The sequence below is a fragment of the Theropithecus gelada genome, chromosome 13, assembly GCF_003255815.1.
Source record: "Theropithecus gelada isolate Dixy chromosome 13, Tgel_1.0, whole genome shotgun sequence".
Lineage (NCBI taxonomy): Eukaryota > Metazoa > Chordata > Mammalia > Primates > Cercopithecidae > Theropithecus > Theropithecus gelada.
In genome coordinates, this window is record NC_037681.1 from 75,655,010 (window position 1) to 75,668,799 (window position 13,790).

At 47.2% G+C, this 13,790-nt stretch overlaps 1 protein-coding gene across 2 annotated transcripts in view; it reads left to right on the top strand.

Annotated features, from left to right (window-relative positions):
• The window catches only part of EML6 (echinoderm microtubule associated protein like 6), a 253,859-nt gene that overhangs the window by 231,137 nt on the left and 8,932 nt on the right, over positions 1-13,790 (top strand). For both annotated transcript variants that reach the window (XM_025353931.1, XM_025353930.1), the window contains 7 exons: positions 760-889; positions 3,014-3,112; positions 4,394-4,567; positions 8,126-8,334; positions 9,498-9,655; positions 10,615-10,729; positions 12,554-12,742. In XM_025353931.1, the coding sequence (XP_025209716.1) occupies positions 760-889; positions 3,014-3,112; positions 4,394-4,567; positions 8,126-8,334; positions 9,498-9,655; positions 10,615-10,729; positions 12,554-12,742 (1,074 nt within the window). The remainder of the gene's footprint in view (positions 1-759; positions 890-3,013; positions 3,113-4,393; positions 4,568-8,125; positions 8,335-9,497; positions 9,656-10,614; positions 10,730-12,553; positions 12,743-13,790) is intronic.

The window sequence follows — 13,790 nt, forward strand, 5'->3', positions numbered from 1 at the left end:
CCAGCTCCCAGCACCCTGGTCCTTCCAAGACCTTCCCTGGTGTCTTTTTTGTGCAGTCTTTCCTGATGCTTCTCACGCGAAACCTTCCTGCAGCTCCCTGCCTATACCGCCTCCTAGCACCTGCACCATGCTGGGCACAGAGGAGCTGCCCGAGAGGTCTGTGTTGGATTAAGAACTGATCTGAATCAGCCACTGTTCTTTGTCTTAGAAGACAAGACAGGAAGAAGAGAAAGACTAGAAACCCTAACAGTATCTAGTTTGGGAGGGAAAAATAGCACATATGTAGTGACTTTGTAGAGCAAGCACCAGGCGGCAGAACGAGCATGGCCTTTGTCTCTGTGTTCTGCTCTGCCTGCCGTGGCGCGTTGATGAGAGTTTATTAGAGCAAACCTCTGAGCCGCCATTCAGCTCACCCAGAGTGCCTGCCAAGGCACAGACACAAAACTGCTAGGTACACTTGACAGGGCATCAAATCTCTGGACTTTGGCACAACGACAGAGCCAGGAAGTAAATCTGGGTTTTTTGGAAAGTCACGGTGATTCTGTGTGTTAGCCTGCCACCCCAGCATTTCAGAAAACTAAAGAAGGGGTTGCATTTTCTCAGCCAGTCAAGAAGCAGAATGTTTTCAGTGAGCGTGTATTGGCCTCACCAGCCATACCATTCCCGGGACACACGAGGCCACTCACGCAATGTGGGTGTGTTCCTCGGCTCTCCCTTCCTTCCTCTGAGGGTCATGTTGATCTGTGTGTGTGAATGCAGGAGCTGGCTCTAGACCATGTGTTTGGCTACAGAGGATTTGACTGTCGAAATAACCTGCATTACCTTAATGATGGCACCGACATCATCTTCCACACGGCGGCGGCTGGCATCGTTCAGAACCTCTCCACAGGTGACCAGGGGATTAAAAATACAGGTTTTTCTTTTAGTTTTTTTTTTTTTTTACATGCTTTCCCCACTCTTCAGATGCCCAAAAGCTTAAGCATTTTCCTTCCTTTATAGAGCCATTCTCCCAATTCCAGCATGATGTCAGTTAAGCCTGGTAAAGCTCAGGCTCAGTTACCAGAGCCAGAGCCTTCTCTCTTTCTGACCAGAGCTTGACCTCACCTTGTCGTAGGCCTCAGAGAGAAGGCCTCCATGTTGACACCAGCCTCTGTAACCGAGAGCCATGGAGAGAAGCCAGAGACAGGGTGTAAGGAGTGGAGAAATTCCTTAGAGACAATAACCAAGAAGAAAGCACAGAACTTTGCCTATTCATTTCTACAATGAGCCATTTTTTAACAGCTCAGATTTTTCAAATTGTATTTTGACAGTTTAGCCACATTTATAATGAGATTGAAAACAATTAAACAGTAAACAAAAATACCAGGCCCGGTGAGGTGGCTTACACCTGTAATCCCAACACTTTGAGAGGCCGAGTTGGGCGGATCACCTGAGGTCAGGAGTTCAAGACCAGCCTGGCCAACATGGCGAAACCCCATCTCTACTAAAAATACAAAAATTAGCCAGGCATGGTTGCGGGTGCCTGTAGCCCCAGCTACTCAGGAGGCTGAGGCAGGAGAACCCAGTTTGAGGTTACTTGAACCCGGGAGGTGGATGTTGCAGTGAGCCAAGATCGTGCCGTTGCACTCCAGCCTGGGCAACAGAGGGAGACTCCATTTCAAAAAGAAAAAAGAAAATACTCAAACCACATGATGACTCAAATTTTTAAAAATGAACATTTCAAACAAAAAGAACCATTCAGAAATTAACAGAAAGCTATACCATTACCACTAGATTTAAACAGGTTCACATTTTACCTTATTTGCTCATGCCTCAAGAAAAAAAAAAAAACCCTTCATTTTAAATTCTTGCTCTTTGTCAATTCTGTGTAGTTGTTCATACATAGATTTAGCCAGTGAAATCACTGGGCACATGTTGATTTGTGTGTATTTCAGGGAGGAGGACCTTGACGTTGTGTATATATTTTCTTCACTTTCTAGCCCTGCCATCATATTGGTAGCAGTACACGCCTTCCTTGTGTATCTACACCATCTTTCTTTTTTTTTTTTTTTTTTTTTTGAGACGGAGTCTCGCTCTGTCGCCCAGGCTGGAGTGCAGTGACCGGATCTCAGCTCACTGCAAGCTCCGCCTCCCGGGTTTACGCCATTCTCCTGCCTCAGCCTCCCGAGTAGCTGGGACTACAGGCGCCCACCACCTCGCCCGGCTAGTTTTTTGTATTTTTTAGTAGAGACGGGGTTTCACTGGGTTAGCCAGGATGGTCTCGATCTCCTGACCTCGTGATCCACCCGTCTCGGCCTCCCAAAGTGCTGGGATTACAGGCTTGAGCCACCGCGCCCGGCCTACACCATCTTTCATCTTTAGGTTCTTGAGCATTTGGGTGGGTTTAAATTGGCCACTTTGGAAGTCAGCAAACCCATTTGCTGTGATAGATGATGAAGTGCTCGAAACCCCGTGATGTATGTCGAGTCAGGGCTTTCCGGGGTGAAGCCATCACCTGTGCCGTCTAGGCCCCCAAGTGGATTGGCATTTGGTAAATAAAGATGATGAGTCCCTGAGAGTTTCATATTCCACATGAAGGAGTGGTACCATTTTGCTCAGTGAAACATCATCTCCAGGCCCCCACCCCTACTTCTTCCCAGATGTGGACGGTGAGAAGCCCAGTCCTGTCCCACAGAGAGGAGGAAACTTTGACCTTCATCATCGTGGTCTCTGGAAGCCCCTGTACTTGAACTGCACTCTGCACCCACACAGAGCAGTGGGAACTATCGAAGAGCGGCTTGAATGTATCAGATAACAGACACTAGTGTCCCTTTTCCCGGACCCAAAACAGAATGTGAACATTTCAAAAAAATGATCCTTCATCTCCCCAAGTGTAATTCCGGAAGTGAGAATTTGAGGGCTGTAAGCTGTCACTTTTATAACGAGGATCCAAAGACTCCACACGATGCTTTGGAGTTGCCCTAAAAGGTCTTTAGGTTCCACTGTTCACCCTCCCATGATCTCTCTCCCCCAGGGAGCCAGAGCTTCTATCTGGAGCATACGGATGACATCCTGTGTCTCACAGTGAACCAGCACCCGAAGTACAGAAACGTGGTGGCCACCAGCCAGATAGGTAGGAGGTCCTGCAGCAGCTGAGGCTCTCCCAGCTTGCAGGGACACTGACTTGTCAGCAATTATTGGGAGAGGGAGTGGGTGGGTTGCTTACATCCATCCCTTCTTGTTGATGTTGCTGTTGATTTTTTGAGTCCTGAATGTATCTGTGTCACCTGAGTTGACACATCCAGTGACTGTGATTCTGAGGCACCGTGAAGTCTGCCCAGCGCCTGAGAGGCCAAATACACGATGGCCCCATCCCTGTGGACTTGTGAGAGTAGTTTTTCAGACCCCAAGTGTCAAGAACTCCGTGTGTTTTGAAGCCTGGCCAGGGTAGATTTCAGTAAGTGTGCCTGGACCCCCTGTGCCCTGGGAAACTGCCAGTGACAAATGTGAACTGATTCACATTTACGAGAAGTGTGTTTTTGCTTTGTCATCTCAAGAGCAATTTTTACAACTTCCTGCTTGTTTTCATTGAACCCATGTCCATTTTTAAGTTTAATTTGGAACTTTCTGATGCTGGTGTTGAGTGCTTCACTGTTGGAAACGTGACTTATTTTAGCTATTGTTTTCCCTTGACGCTTCCTCATTGCCATTGCTCACCCAATGCAGGTGATATTACGGAAACCCCAGGTAAGGCTGTTCCATCCGTGAGTAGTTTGAATCTGCACAGCAAAATCATGTCATTCTATCATGTTTGCTGATTGTATCTTGCGGAATTGCAGATACAAATCATTGACCTCACCAGTTTCCTTCGTATAAAATCCTCCACAAGTGTGTGTGTGTTGAACATAAATGTCTGTAGGGTTCTGCCTTTAAAAGCAAATTTCCTGTAGTCTTTCTCCTCTGGCCAGGTCAGGCTATAGGTCTTTTATGCCCAATGACTGTAACACCCCTAAACGCTTGTCTTAAAAAAGGCTTTTACAGGCTGGGCGACAGTGGCTCACGCCTGTAGTCCCAGCACTTTGGGAGGCGGGCGGATCACCTGAGGTCAGGAGTTCAAGACCAGCCTGGCCAACATGGTGAAATGCTGTCTCTACTAAAAATGCAAAAATTAGCTGGGCGTGGTGGTGCGCACCTGTAATCCTAGCTACTCAGGAGGCTGAGGCACGAGGATCATGTGAATCCTGGACACGGAGGTTGCAGTGAGCCGAGATGGTGCCACTGCACTCCAGCCTGGGCAATAGAGCAAGACTCCATCTAAACAAAAAAAAAAAAAAAAAAGGCTTTTACATGAACATAAGCATTGTCTTGGCTCTGCTATTCATCAATCTTCTTTGTCATGCCTCTCCACACTCAGGGACAACACCTTCCATCCACGTATGGGACGCCATGACCAAACACACCCTCTCCATGCTGCGGTGCTTCCACTCCAAGGGGGTGAATTACGTCAACTTCAGTGCAACCGGGAAGCTCCTGGTGTCGGTGGGAGTGGACCCTGAGCACACCATCACCGTCTGGCGATGGCAGGAAGGTAAACCAGCACTGGGTTTTCTGTCCCTCCAGCGTGTCTGCCTGTGGCATGGACTGGGCTCGAACCCAGATCTGCCTCACTCCGAAGCCTGCCGTAGGCACAGACTGCTGCTGGGCAAGCGGAAAACAGGGCACTGGGGATCCTGGTAGAGCTGCCCCACTGATGCCAGTGCATCCCAGGGTCCCAGGGCCAGGAGGAGGCTGGCCAGGGACTCCAGGGCCCATTAGTGAAGGGGCTCTGGGGAGGTGCCCCGATGTTGGCAGCCCTCCTCCTCGGAGGGCAGCAGCCTCCCCGACATCTGTCTTAGCCACCTTCCTACCCAAGGGTCCTTGTCTTCCGTGCTCTTTCTGATGGCCCCTGGATCCTACTACAGCCTTATCACTCTGTCTGCTTTAGTTTAGGAAATGGGATAATGTTTTATCATAGTCTCAGAAGCAATTAAACTTTTTTTTAACATTTTAACACATTTGAAATAGGGATTTATCTTACGATCAAGGTTTACATTTACTGTAACAGGATTTCTTTCTCGTCCTTCCCCAATACATGCACACACACCTCACACACCTCACACACATGCACACACGCAAGCTGCAACTGAATGTATGGTCATCTTAGAACTAAAGATGTGCAGTCTTCCACGTATATTCTCAGGTTGAGTACTGCCCTGGCAAAAGCGGATCCAATTAGTCAGGACATTAATGAGGTCTGTCTGCAGCCAGGCAGCCTGTATCTGGGACACGCTCTACCAGGCACGCGCAGAGGTGGCACTTCTCCCATCCAGGGCTCTGGAGTCCCATTATCTCCTCATCTTCCCGTGGAGGGGGTGGTGTGTGGAGGCTGTAAAGAGATCAGCACAATGGGAGGAAAGTTCCCATCCCTCCTGAGCACCCCATATGAGGAAAAAAGGCTGACAGCTTGCAGACATTTGTGATGATACCATATTCCTTCGGAAGGTGACATGATCTCTAAGGTTTCTAGGAAACCACATTTTCCCATTCTCTTGTTCACCAGTATATCTCACCCAGTTGGCTGTATAGTCAGTATCTCGGGTGCAGATTCATTCCTTGTGATGTCAAGTGGCCAACTGATTGACCAGACTCAGCCCAGAGAAATTGAGCCTCTTAAATGATAGATATAGAGCATCTTGGAATGGGAAGAACTAGAGAAGACTTCCTACACAGTCCGGACCCGTCCTAAGGAGACATTCCTCCAAATGCACCCCTTTGTCCCGTGCTTGAATACTTTCAGGGATGTGGTTCTCATCACTTCACAAGGCAGCCCACACGCTGTCAGAAAGCTCTTGCATAAAGCCCCTTATGTGGGGACATAAATTGCTTCATTATGTTTTCCTTTTGTGCTGCTAACTCTGTTCCAAGGAAGCTCTCACACTGGTCCTGCTGCACGGCCTTGTCTCTTTAGGTTCAGGCTCACAGTTTTCACTCCCTCTACCTTGACCTCCAAGCGTTGCTTGCTCTGGCCTGCCCCAGCAGACTCTTGCTCACCAAGAGTCCCTTCTGAACTCCCAGGGGAGGTTTAGAGGAGCCAGGGCTTTTAAACAAGCTCCCAGGGAAAAGAGGAGCCTGCTCTTGTTTGTACAGAGGGTTGTGAGCCAGTGCTGATATCTGACATATCACCAGCCACCACCTCTTCCGGGTTGACCACGGACATGTCATCTCTCCTCCCTTCCTTCTCCAGTGTGGGTTTGCCTTCATTTCAAGTCTTACTTACAGATAAATACCCTGTGTTTGGGGAGGTTTATATACATTTTGTATATCACCAGAGCCTATTATTCATTCTTCATTTATTAGAGGATTGTTTTGGGGAACGTGTGTGTATAGGTAAAAATAAAATAGAACTAAAATGAACTTATTACATAAAATCCATGTTGTCAGGTCCTAGGTATGTGTGTAATTTGCTCTAAGCAGACTAGAAACCAATGCAAAGAGGGATACAGGTGTCTCCACAATTAGAAGTGTCCATGAAATGAAAACAAGGAAAATACAAACGGTGGCCTTGAAAAAATATCCAATTCATTGTATGTTTGCACTTCTGCCAAGACTGGTGAGCTGGATCCTCTTTCCATCTCATTATTGGCCACTTGTATGCTGCTTTTGTAATTCACCTGCTCAAATCCTTTTACTACTTGAGGTGGGAGGGTTGTTTGTCTTTACTTATAATTTGTAGTTTCTTATAGATCTTTAATGTTAATCCTCTGAATCTTACAAGCACTGCAAATGCTTTCTTCCAGTCTGTTGTCTTACTTTGTTTATGGTGTCCTTGAAGATCGTGGATCTTAAAACCTCTGAGCCTTGAGTAGAGAGAGATCTGTTACAGTAAGTCAGGGATTCCACATGCAGACAGAATTACAGCTGGGAGAAGGACTCTGGCTTTCCCCAGCCTCGCCCGGAACGAGATTCTGTGAGGGAGTATCAGAGGGCCCAGCTACACCAAAACCCACCACCACCACGGTGCTAGAAAGCTGTCGTAAAAACATACGTGAAGTGATGAGAATGAAGAAGAAACAAATATGTGTGTGAATAATCAAGGGAGGGGTGACAATTAAGAAACTGGAACAAAAACATTCAGAGTAAGTTAAAGGGTAACAGGTTTAAAACAAAAATTTAAAACTCAAGAGCTTAAAAATAATGAGATTTTTTAAAAGGTGGGTTTAAAATACAGGCTAAAAGAATAGAAGCCAAGAAATTTTAAAAGGGGCTAAAGGAGTTACGATAATACTGTTACTACTACTACTAATACTGGCTAAGACATGATTGCTCAGATCATCAAGCACTGTGCTCAGGGCTTCACTTAGGTCAGTTCTTTTCGTCTGCACTGCACCTTCTGAAATACGAACGATTGTTAGCCCCATCTTATAGGTAAGGAAACCGAAGCACAGAGAGCTTAAATAACTTGTCTAAAGTTGTTCTACAAGTAAATGATAGAGTTGGAATTGTATTAAGACGAAGGTTAAATAAAACTCAAGAGACAGTCAAAAACATAAATAAATGGGGTTGAGGAAAAAACTAGTACTTAAAAGGTAAAAAACATTTAAACCTAAACACCACAAAATACAAATGAAAATGGGGAGCTTAAAAAGAAAGAAAGAAAGAAAGAAAATGCAGGAGAATCTTAGAAATAAAAAAAAAAGAAAAGCTGTCTAGAGGAATGTGAGTCCCAGTGGCACTCTGGGAGCAGCTCTGTCATCCTGTGCGGGGATGACTCCTGTGCTGATGGAAGGGGGATAGGGGATATCTTTAAGCCACTTTGCTGCCTTCTCATATCTGGAAGCTTCCGTCTCACAGGCCATCCTTTCCTGCTACGTTCATGAACGCCTGGGTGCGGGGATCTGTTACCAGCACCTGCTGCTCTGGAAACTTCCCAGACACACTTTCCCCACTGCTACCTGGGAGTAGTGTCTGAAGGGGAGAGAGAAAGTGCTGTAAAGAAGAACTGAGGCATGCCCCAAGCCTGCTGGGGTGGAGACCTCCTGGGCTGTGGCTCCCCCTACCTGGCCCATGAAGCAATGAGGAGCCTCACTGGACTCTGTCACCCACACAGGTGCCAAGGTTGCCAGCCGAGGGGGTCACCTGGAGCGCATATTCGTGGTGGAATTTCGCCCTGACTCAGACACGCAGTTTGTATCTGTTGGGGTCAAACATATGAAGTTCTGGACCCTGGCAGGCAGCGCCTTGCTTTACAAAAAAGGAGTCATCGGGTCCCTGGGAGCTGCCAAAATGCAAACGATGCTCTCCGTGGCCTTCGGTGCTGTGAGTTCTAGCAGCTGCTCCCTGAGAAGGGGACCCAGGCCCCCCGGGCATGGGCAGGAGGGGAGTTTGGCCAAGAGGCTGAAAACAGCAGGAAAGCCATTTCCACATTAGCTCCTGTACTGGCTTATTTGCAACCATTGTTCCGTTTCTGTAGCACATATGGGTGGGTTGACAATATATATATAGATATTTATATCTATATATGTATATATATAGATTTTTTTTTTTTTTTTTTTTTTTTCTGAGACAGAGTCTTGCTCTGTCACCCAGGCTGGAGTGCAGTGGTGCAATCTCGACTCATTGCAACCTCCACCTCCCAGGCTCAAGTGATTCTCCTGCCTCAGCCTCCCAAGTAGCTGGGATTATAGGCGCCTGCCACCTCACTAATTTTTATAGTTTTAATAGAAACAGGGTTTCATCATGTTGACCAGGCTGGTCTCGAACTCCTGACCTCAGGTGATCCGCCCACCTCAGCCTCCCAAAGTGCTATGATTACAGGCGTGAGCCACCTCGCCCGGCCAATATTTTTTTTTTTCTTAAAATATTAACCAGAAAAGGTAGGACACCCACCCAGGACAGGAGGTTTGTTGTTGTAAGGGCAACCCTGACTTGCAAGCCCCAGAGAATATTGGGACCAATTTCCACTGCTAGATAGTGATCCTTTTTCTTCCCAGCCCTCTTGTGCCACAGATGCCCCCAATTGCCACCCTTAAGTGAGCTATGGGGTGCCCTCAGCCAATGCAGGCTCCAAAATGGAGACATGTTGGAACACAGTCACTTCATGGTCCTCCAGGAGTGGGTGTCTCCCTTTCATAGAGGAGCTCCAGGAAAGTGTCCTGTGGCCCAGAGTCTGCCCCTGCCCCTGCTGTCACTTGGGCAGTGCTCACGGAAGAGAAGTCCTTGCTAATGCACAGCTGTGCTCAGAGGGGAAGTCAAATGCCCAAGCCAATTACATATAGTTAATTTCCAAGCCAGGCAGACTACCTTGTGATGTGCTCTCAGTGGTTTCTCTGCAATTTCTGCTGCTTTCCTTAGCACAAAAAGATCAAACCACCTTGGCATGTCTGCGTCTCTAGCTGTGGTTCCTTAATGAGAGAATGGGTGCCTGGGGAGGGACCTGCTTGAGTGTGTTCCAGGTATAGAAGATGTTCTTTTGTTTACAGAACAACCTCACTTTCACGGGTGCCATCAATGGAGACGTCTACGTGTGGAAGGACCACTTCCTCATCCGGCTGGTGGCCAAGGCTCACACAGGCCCCGTGTTCACAATGTACACAACCCTTCGGGATGGACTCATAGTGACCGGCGGAAAAGAGCGGCCGTAAGCCAAAGCTCCTATGGAAACAACTTGTGGTTTGTTGTTATCTTGGGAGAAACTGACAGAAGTGTCCCCAGCTTGGAGAAAATGCAGATTGTCATCCTCCTATCTTTTTTGCTTTAGGAAGATGAGTCTGCTCTCTCTCCAAGAGGGCCCTAGGTCAAGATCCTCAGAAGGAAGAGAGGAGTGCAAAAGTGGTTTGATGGTAGTTTAAAAACCCGAGAGAGGCGTAGTGGTTCACCCCTATAATCCCAGCACTTCGGGAGGCCAAGGTGGGCAGATCACCTGAGGTCAGGAGTTCGAAACCAGCCTTGTCAACATGGTGAAACCCCATCTCTACTAAAAATATAAAATTTCATTGGGCATGGTGGTGGGCGCCTGTAATCCCAGCTACTTGGGAGGCTGAGGCAGGAGAATGGCTTGAACCCAGGAGGCGGAGGTTGCAGTGAGCCGAGATTGTGTCATTGCACTACAGCCTGGGTGACAAGAGCAAAACTCCATCTCAAAATAAATTAATAAATAAAAATTAAAAACAAAATCTTGAGAGGTATTCTTGAACAAACCACAGTGACTTTGCTGTTGATAAAATGTTATTCTTGGTAGCTCTGTGGAGGAATGGAGGAAGGAGAGGGGAGATGTGGAAGCAAAGCCTGAAGACAGGAGAAACGTTTCTGTGTTCTAATCTAATAAAAAGTCTGAATTTCCAAATTACATTTTCTTTCCTCCCAAGATAGTAGCATTCGAAGGCATTTTAGGAAATCTGCAAGCTCAGGAGGTTGGGATCGCTCAGCAGCAGGGCCTAAGAGGGAGGCTGCCTGGAGGGTCTGGACCCCCGAGGGTCTGTCCTTCTGGGCTCCAACCAGCGAGGACCCTGATGACTGGGAAAGAGGGGAGAGGCCTGGAGGCAGGAGTGGGTCTTAGGATGAGGGTTAACAGCCTGAGTCCCTTTCAATCTTTTTTAGGACCAAAGAAGGAGGTGCTGTAAAACTGTGGGACCAGGAGATGAAGCGCTGCCGGGCCTTTCAGCTGGAGACGGGGCAGCTGGTGGAGTGTGTGCGCTCTGTGTGCCGTGGAAAAGTGAGCACAGCCAGCTCCCCTGGGGGCTGGGCCAGGGAAGGGGGAAGTGTAGGTACCTTCCGAGCCAGGCACTTTTCCTGGACTGGTTTAATCCTTGAAACAAGGCTTCAAGATGTGAATTGTGCTGTAGTGGGAAGCAGCGTAAGAGAGTCAGACTCCCCCAGGAAGAACCAGTTGGGTGACCTTGGGTGTGTTCCTTAATGTTTTTGTGTCCAGTACACAGGTTTGTCATGAGGGTCACATATTTATACATGACAGTGCCTTTCATCTTGCCTGGCATATAGTCCCATTCAGGAGATGTTAGCTACTAGTATTATAGATGATATTCGCATAAGCTCAGAGATACTAAATAGTTTGCCTATACCCTAAGTTATAGGGTCAATAAGGAGGAGGTAAGGGCCACAAACTAAACTGTCTGACTCAAAGCCATTGGTTTCCAACTCACATTTGGCAGCACATCCAAAACAACTGGTGAGTTTTAAAGAATATGGATGTCCGGGCATCCATTTGGGACTGGACCAAAATCTGAATCCGAATCTCAGGGATGGGGCCTTGACTTGTATGTTCCCTTCTATTTCCTTCTATTTAAATTCCCCCAGGAGATTTGATGCACTTAAAAGCCAATCTCCAAACCTTGATCGAATACCTTGTGTTTATGTTTTTGAATATCAGTCTAAGAATTTGCTTTCTAGATGCTCTCCATGAAAAAGGCAAACCAAATGTGGAATACCACGTGATTCGAAACTGGGGATTTTGTTCTTAAATAGCTAAGTGATGCCCACCTGGAAGGGTAGTTATTGGACATGAAGGCAGGACTACACCTGGAGCCTGGAAGTTATCAGGAAGTAATTTTTTTTTTTTTTTTTTTTCTTTGAGACAGTCTTGCTCTGTTGCCCAGGCTGGAGTGCTGCAGTGTGATCGCAGCTCACTGCAACCTATGCCTCCTGGGTTCAAGCGATTCTCCTGCCTCAGCCTCCTGAGTAGCTGGGATTACAGGCGCCCGCCACCATGCCCAGCTAATTTTTTATATTTTTAGTAGAGATGGGGTTTTGCCATGTTGGCTGGGCTGCTCTCAAACTCCTGACTTCAGGTGATTCACCCATCTCGGCCTCCCAAAGGGCTGGGATTATAGGCCTGAGTCATCACACCTGGCCAGGAAGCAGAATTTTGTTCAGTGGAAGGAAGAACTTACTAAGAGTTTGAGCTGTCCAAGAACAGGAATTGGCTGCCTTGCTCTGCAGTCACTGGAATATTCTAGCAGAGGCTGGGTGATGGAGCTCTCACCCAGGTGAGAGCTGTGCTGAAGGTCAGGTCTGTGCTGAAGCTCTCACCTGAGGTAGCTGATGGAGAAAAGGCAAAGTGAAAGGGTGGAAAAGAGCAATTAGGAACGGACGGTTTGTTGTTAAAAACAAAACACTGGCCAGGTGTGGTGGCTCACACCTGTAATCCCAGCACTCTGAGAGGCCAAGGGAGGCAGATCACTTGAGGTCAGGAGTTCGAGACCAGCCTGGCCAATATGGTAAAACCCCCATCTCTACTAAAAATACAAAAATTAGCCGGGTGTGGTGGTGGGCACCTGAAGTCCCAGCTACTAGGGAGGCTGAGGCAGGAGAATCACTTGAACCCAGGAGGCAGAGGTTGCAGTGCAGTGAGCCAAGATGTCACCACTGCGCCCCAGCCTGGGTGACAGAGTGAGACCCTGTCTCAAAAACAAAAACAACACTTCTCACCCCTTCCTATTTTAATATTAACCCTGCAAAGGCATTTTCCCAAGTTACTTGTGTTTTGTTTGTCCTTTTTCTAATAGTGTTTCAATTACAACAGGGAAAAATCTTAGTGGGAACCAAAGACGGAGAAATAATTGAAGTTGGTGAAAAAAATGCTGCTTCTAATATCCTGATTGATGGTCACATGGAAGGGGAGATTTGGGGCCTGGCCACTCACCCTTCCAAGGACCTGTTCATCTCTGCCAGCAACGACGGCACAGCCCGGATCTGGGACCTGGCTGACAAGGTGAGGCCGACTCAGCCCAAACTCAGATGCCCACGAGTGGGCTGCCGGCCGTGGGAGCTGAGCGAGGGGAGGCCCAGCCAGCATCATGGCGGAGACGGGGATGGGGCCAGATAGGAGATCAAGGTAGAAAACCTAACAATAAAAGAAGGCCCACTCACCACAACCCATCTAAACGATATATTTGACAACGATTATTCTCTTGTCATGAAAGAACCCACAAAACTAAAAATATGGAATCAAATGATGTTTTCCCTGGATGAGAAGACTAAAAATTATTTAAAATGTCAATGTTCCCAAATGGGCCTAATGTATTTCTGTCAAAATCCCAACAAGGTTTCTCTTCGAGTCTGGGAAGGCAGTGTTAAAGTTCACCTGGAGTAAAACTGTGACATAGCAGGGAGTGGCTGGGTGGAGGGGGCAGGTGGGAGGGAACGAAGGGTTCTTCCCAATCCTCGTGCCTTATCCAGTGTTAAAACAAGTACTCAGGTTCTACTAATTAAAATGCTTGGTTTCATTTTAAAATGGCTGGTAAATGTTGTATTTTTAGTGTCATAGTCACAGAATAGACAGGTAAAAGCCTGAGTATGGTTGTTAGACTCCTAAGTTAGTTTCTGTAATTATTTATTAAACATCATTAGCAACAGCTGTCACTACTTGACCTACATAACCCCAGCTGCTTCATGGACATGATCAGTGCCTACAATAATCTCGCAAAGCCCTTATTAACATCGCTATTAGTAAAACTAGAGAAACCGAGATGTAATTTACCCAAACACACCCAGCTAGTAAGTGACAGGGCCAGGATTCAGAATTTGAACCAGCAGAGGCAGAAGCTCAAACTCTTTCCCCTAAACAAGAGGTTGGCAATCTATAGTTAAAGGCCATATCTGGCCTGTGGCCTGTTTCTACAAGTCCAGCTGCCCTGTTTTATTCAGGTACTGTGGCTGTCTTGTGCTACAGCAGGCAGAGGTGAGTAGTTGCGACAGACTTTATGGCCCACAGAGTCTAAAGTAGGTGCTACCTAATCATTTACAGAAAAAGTTTGCCA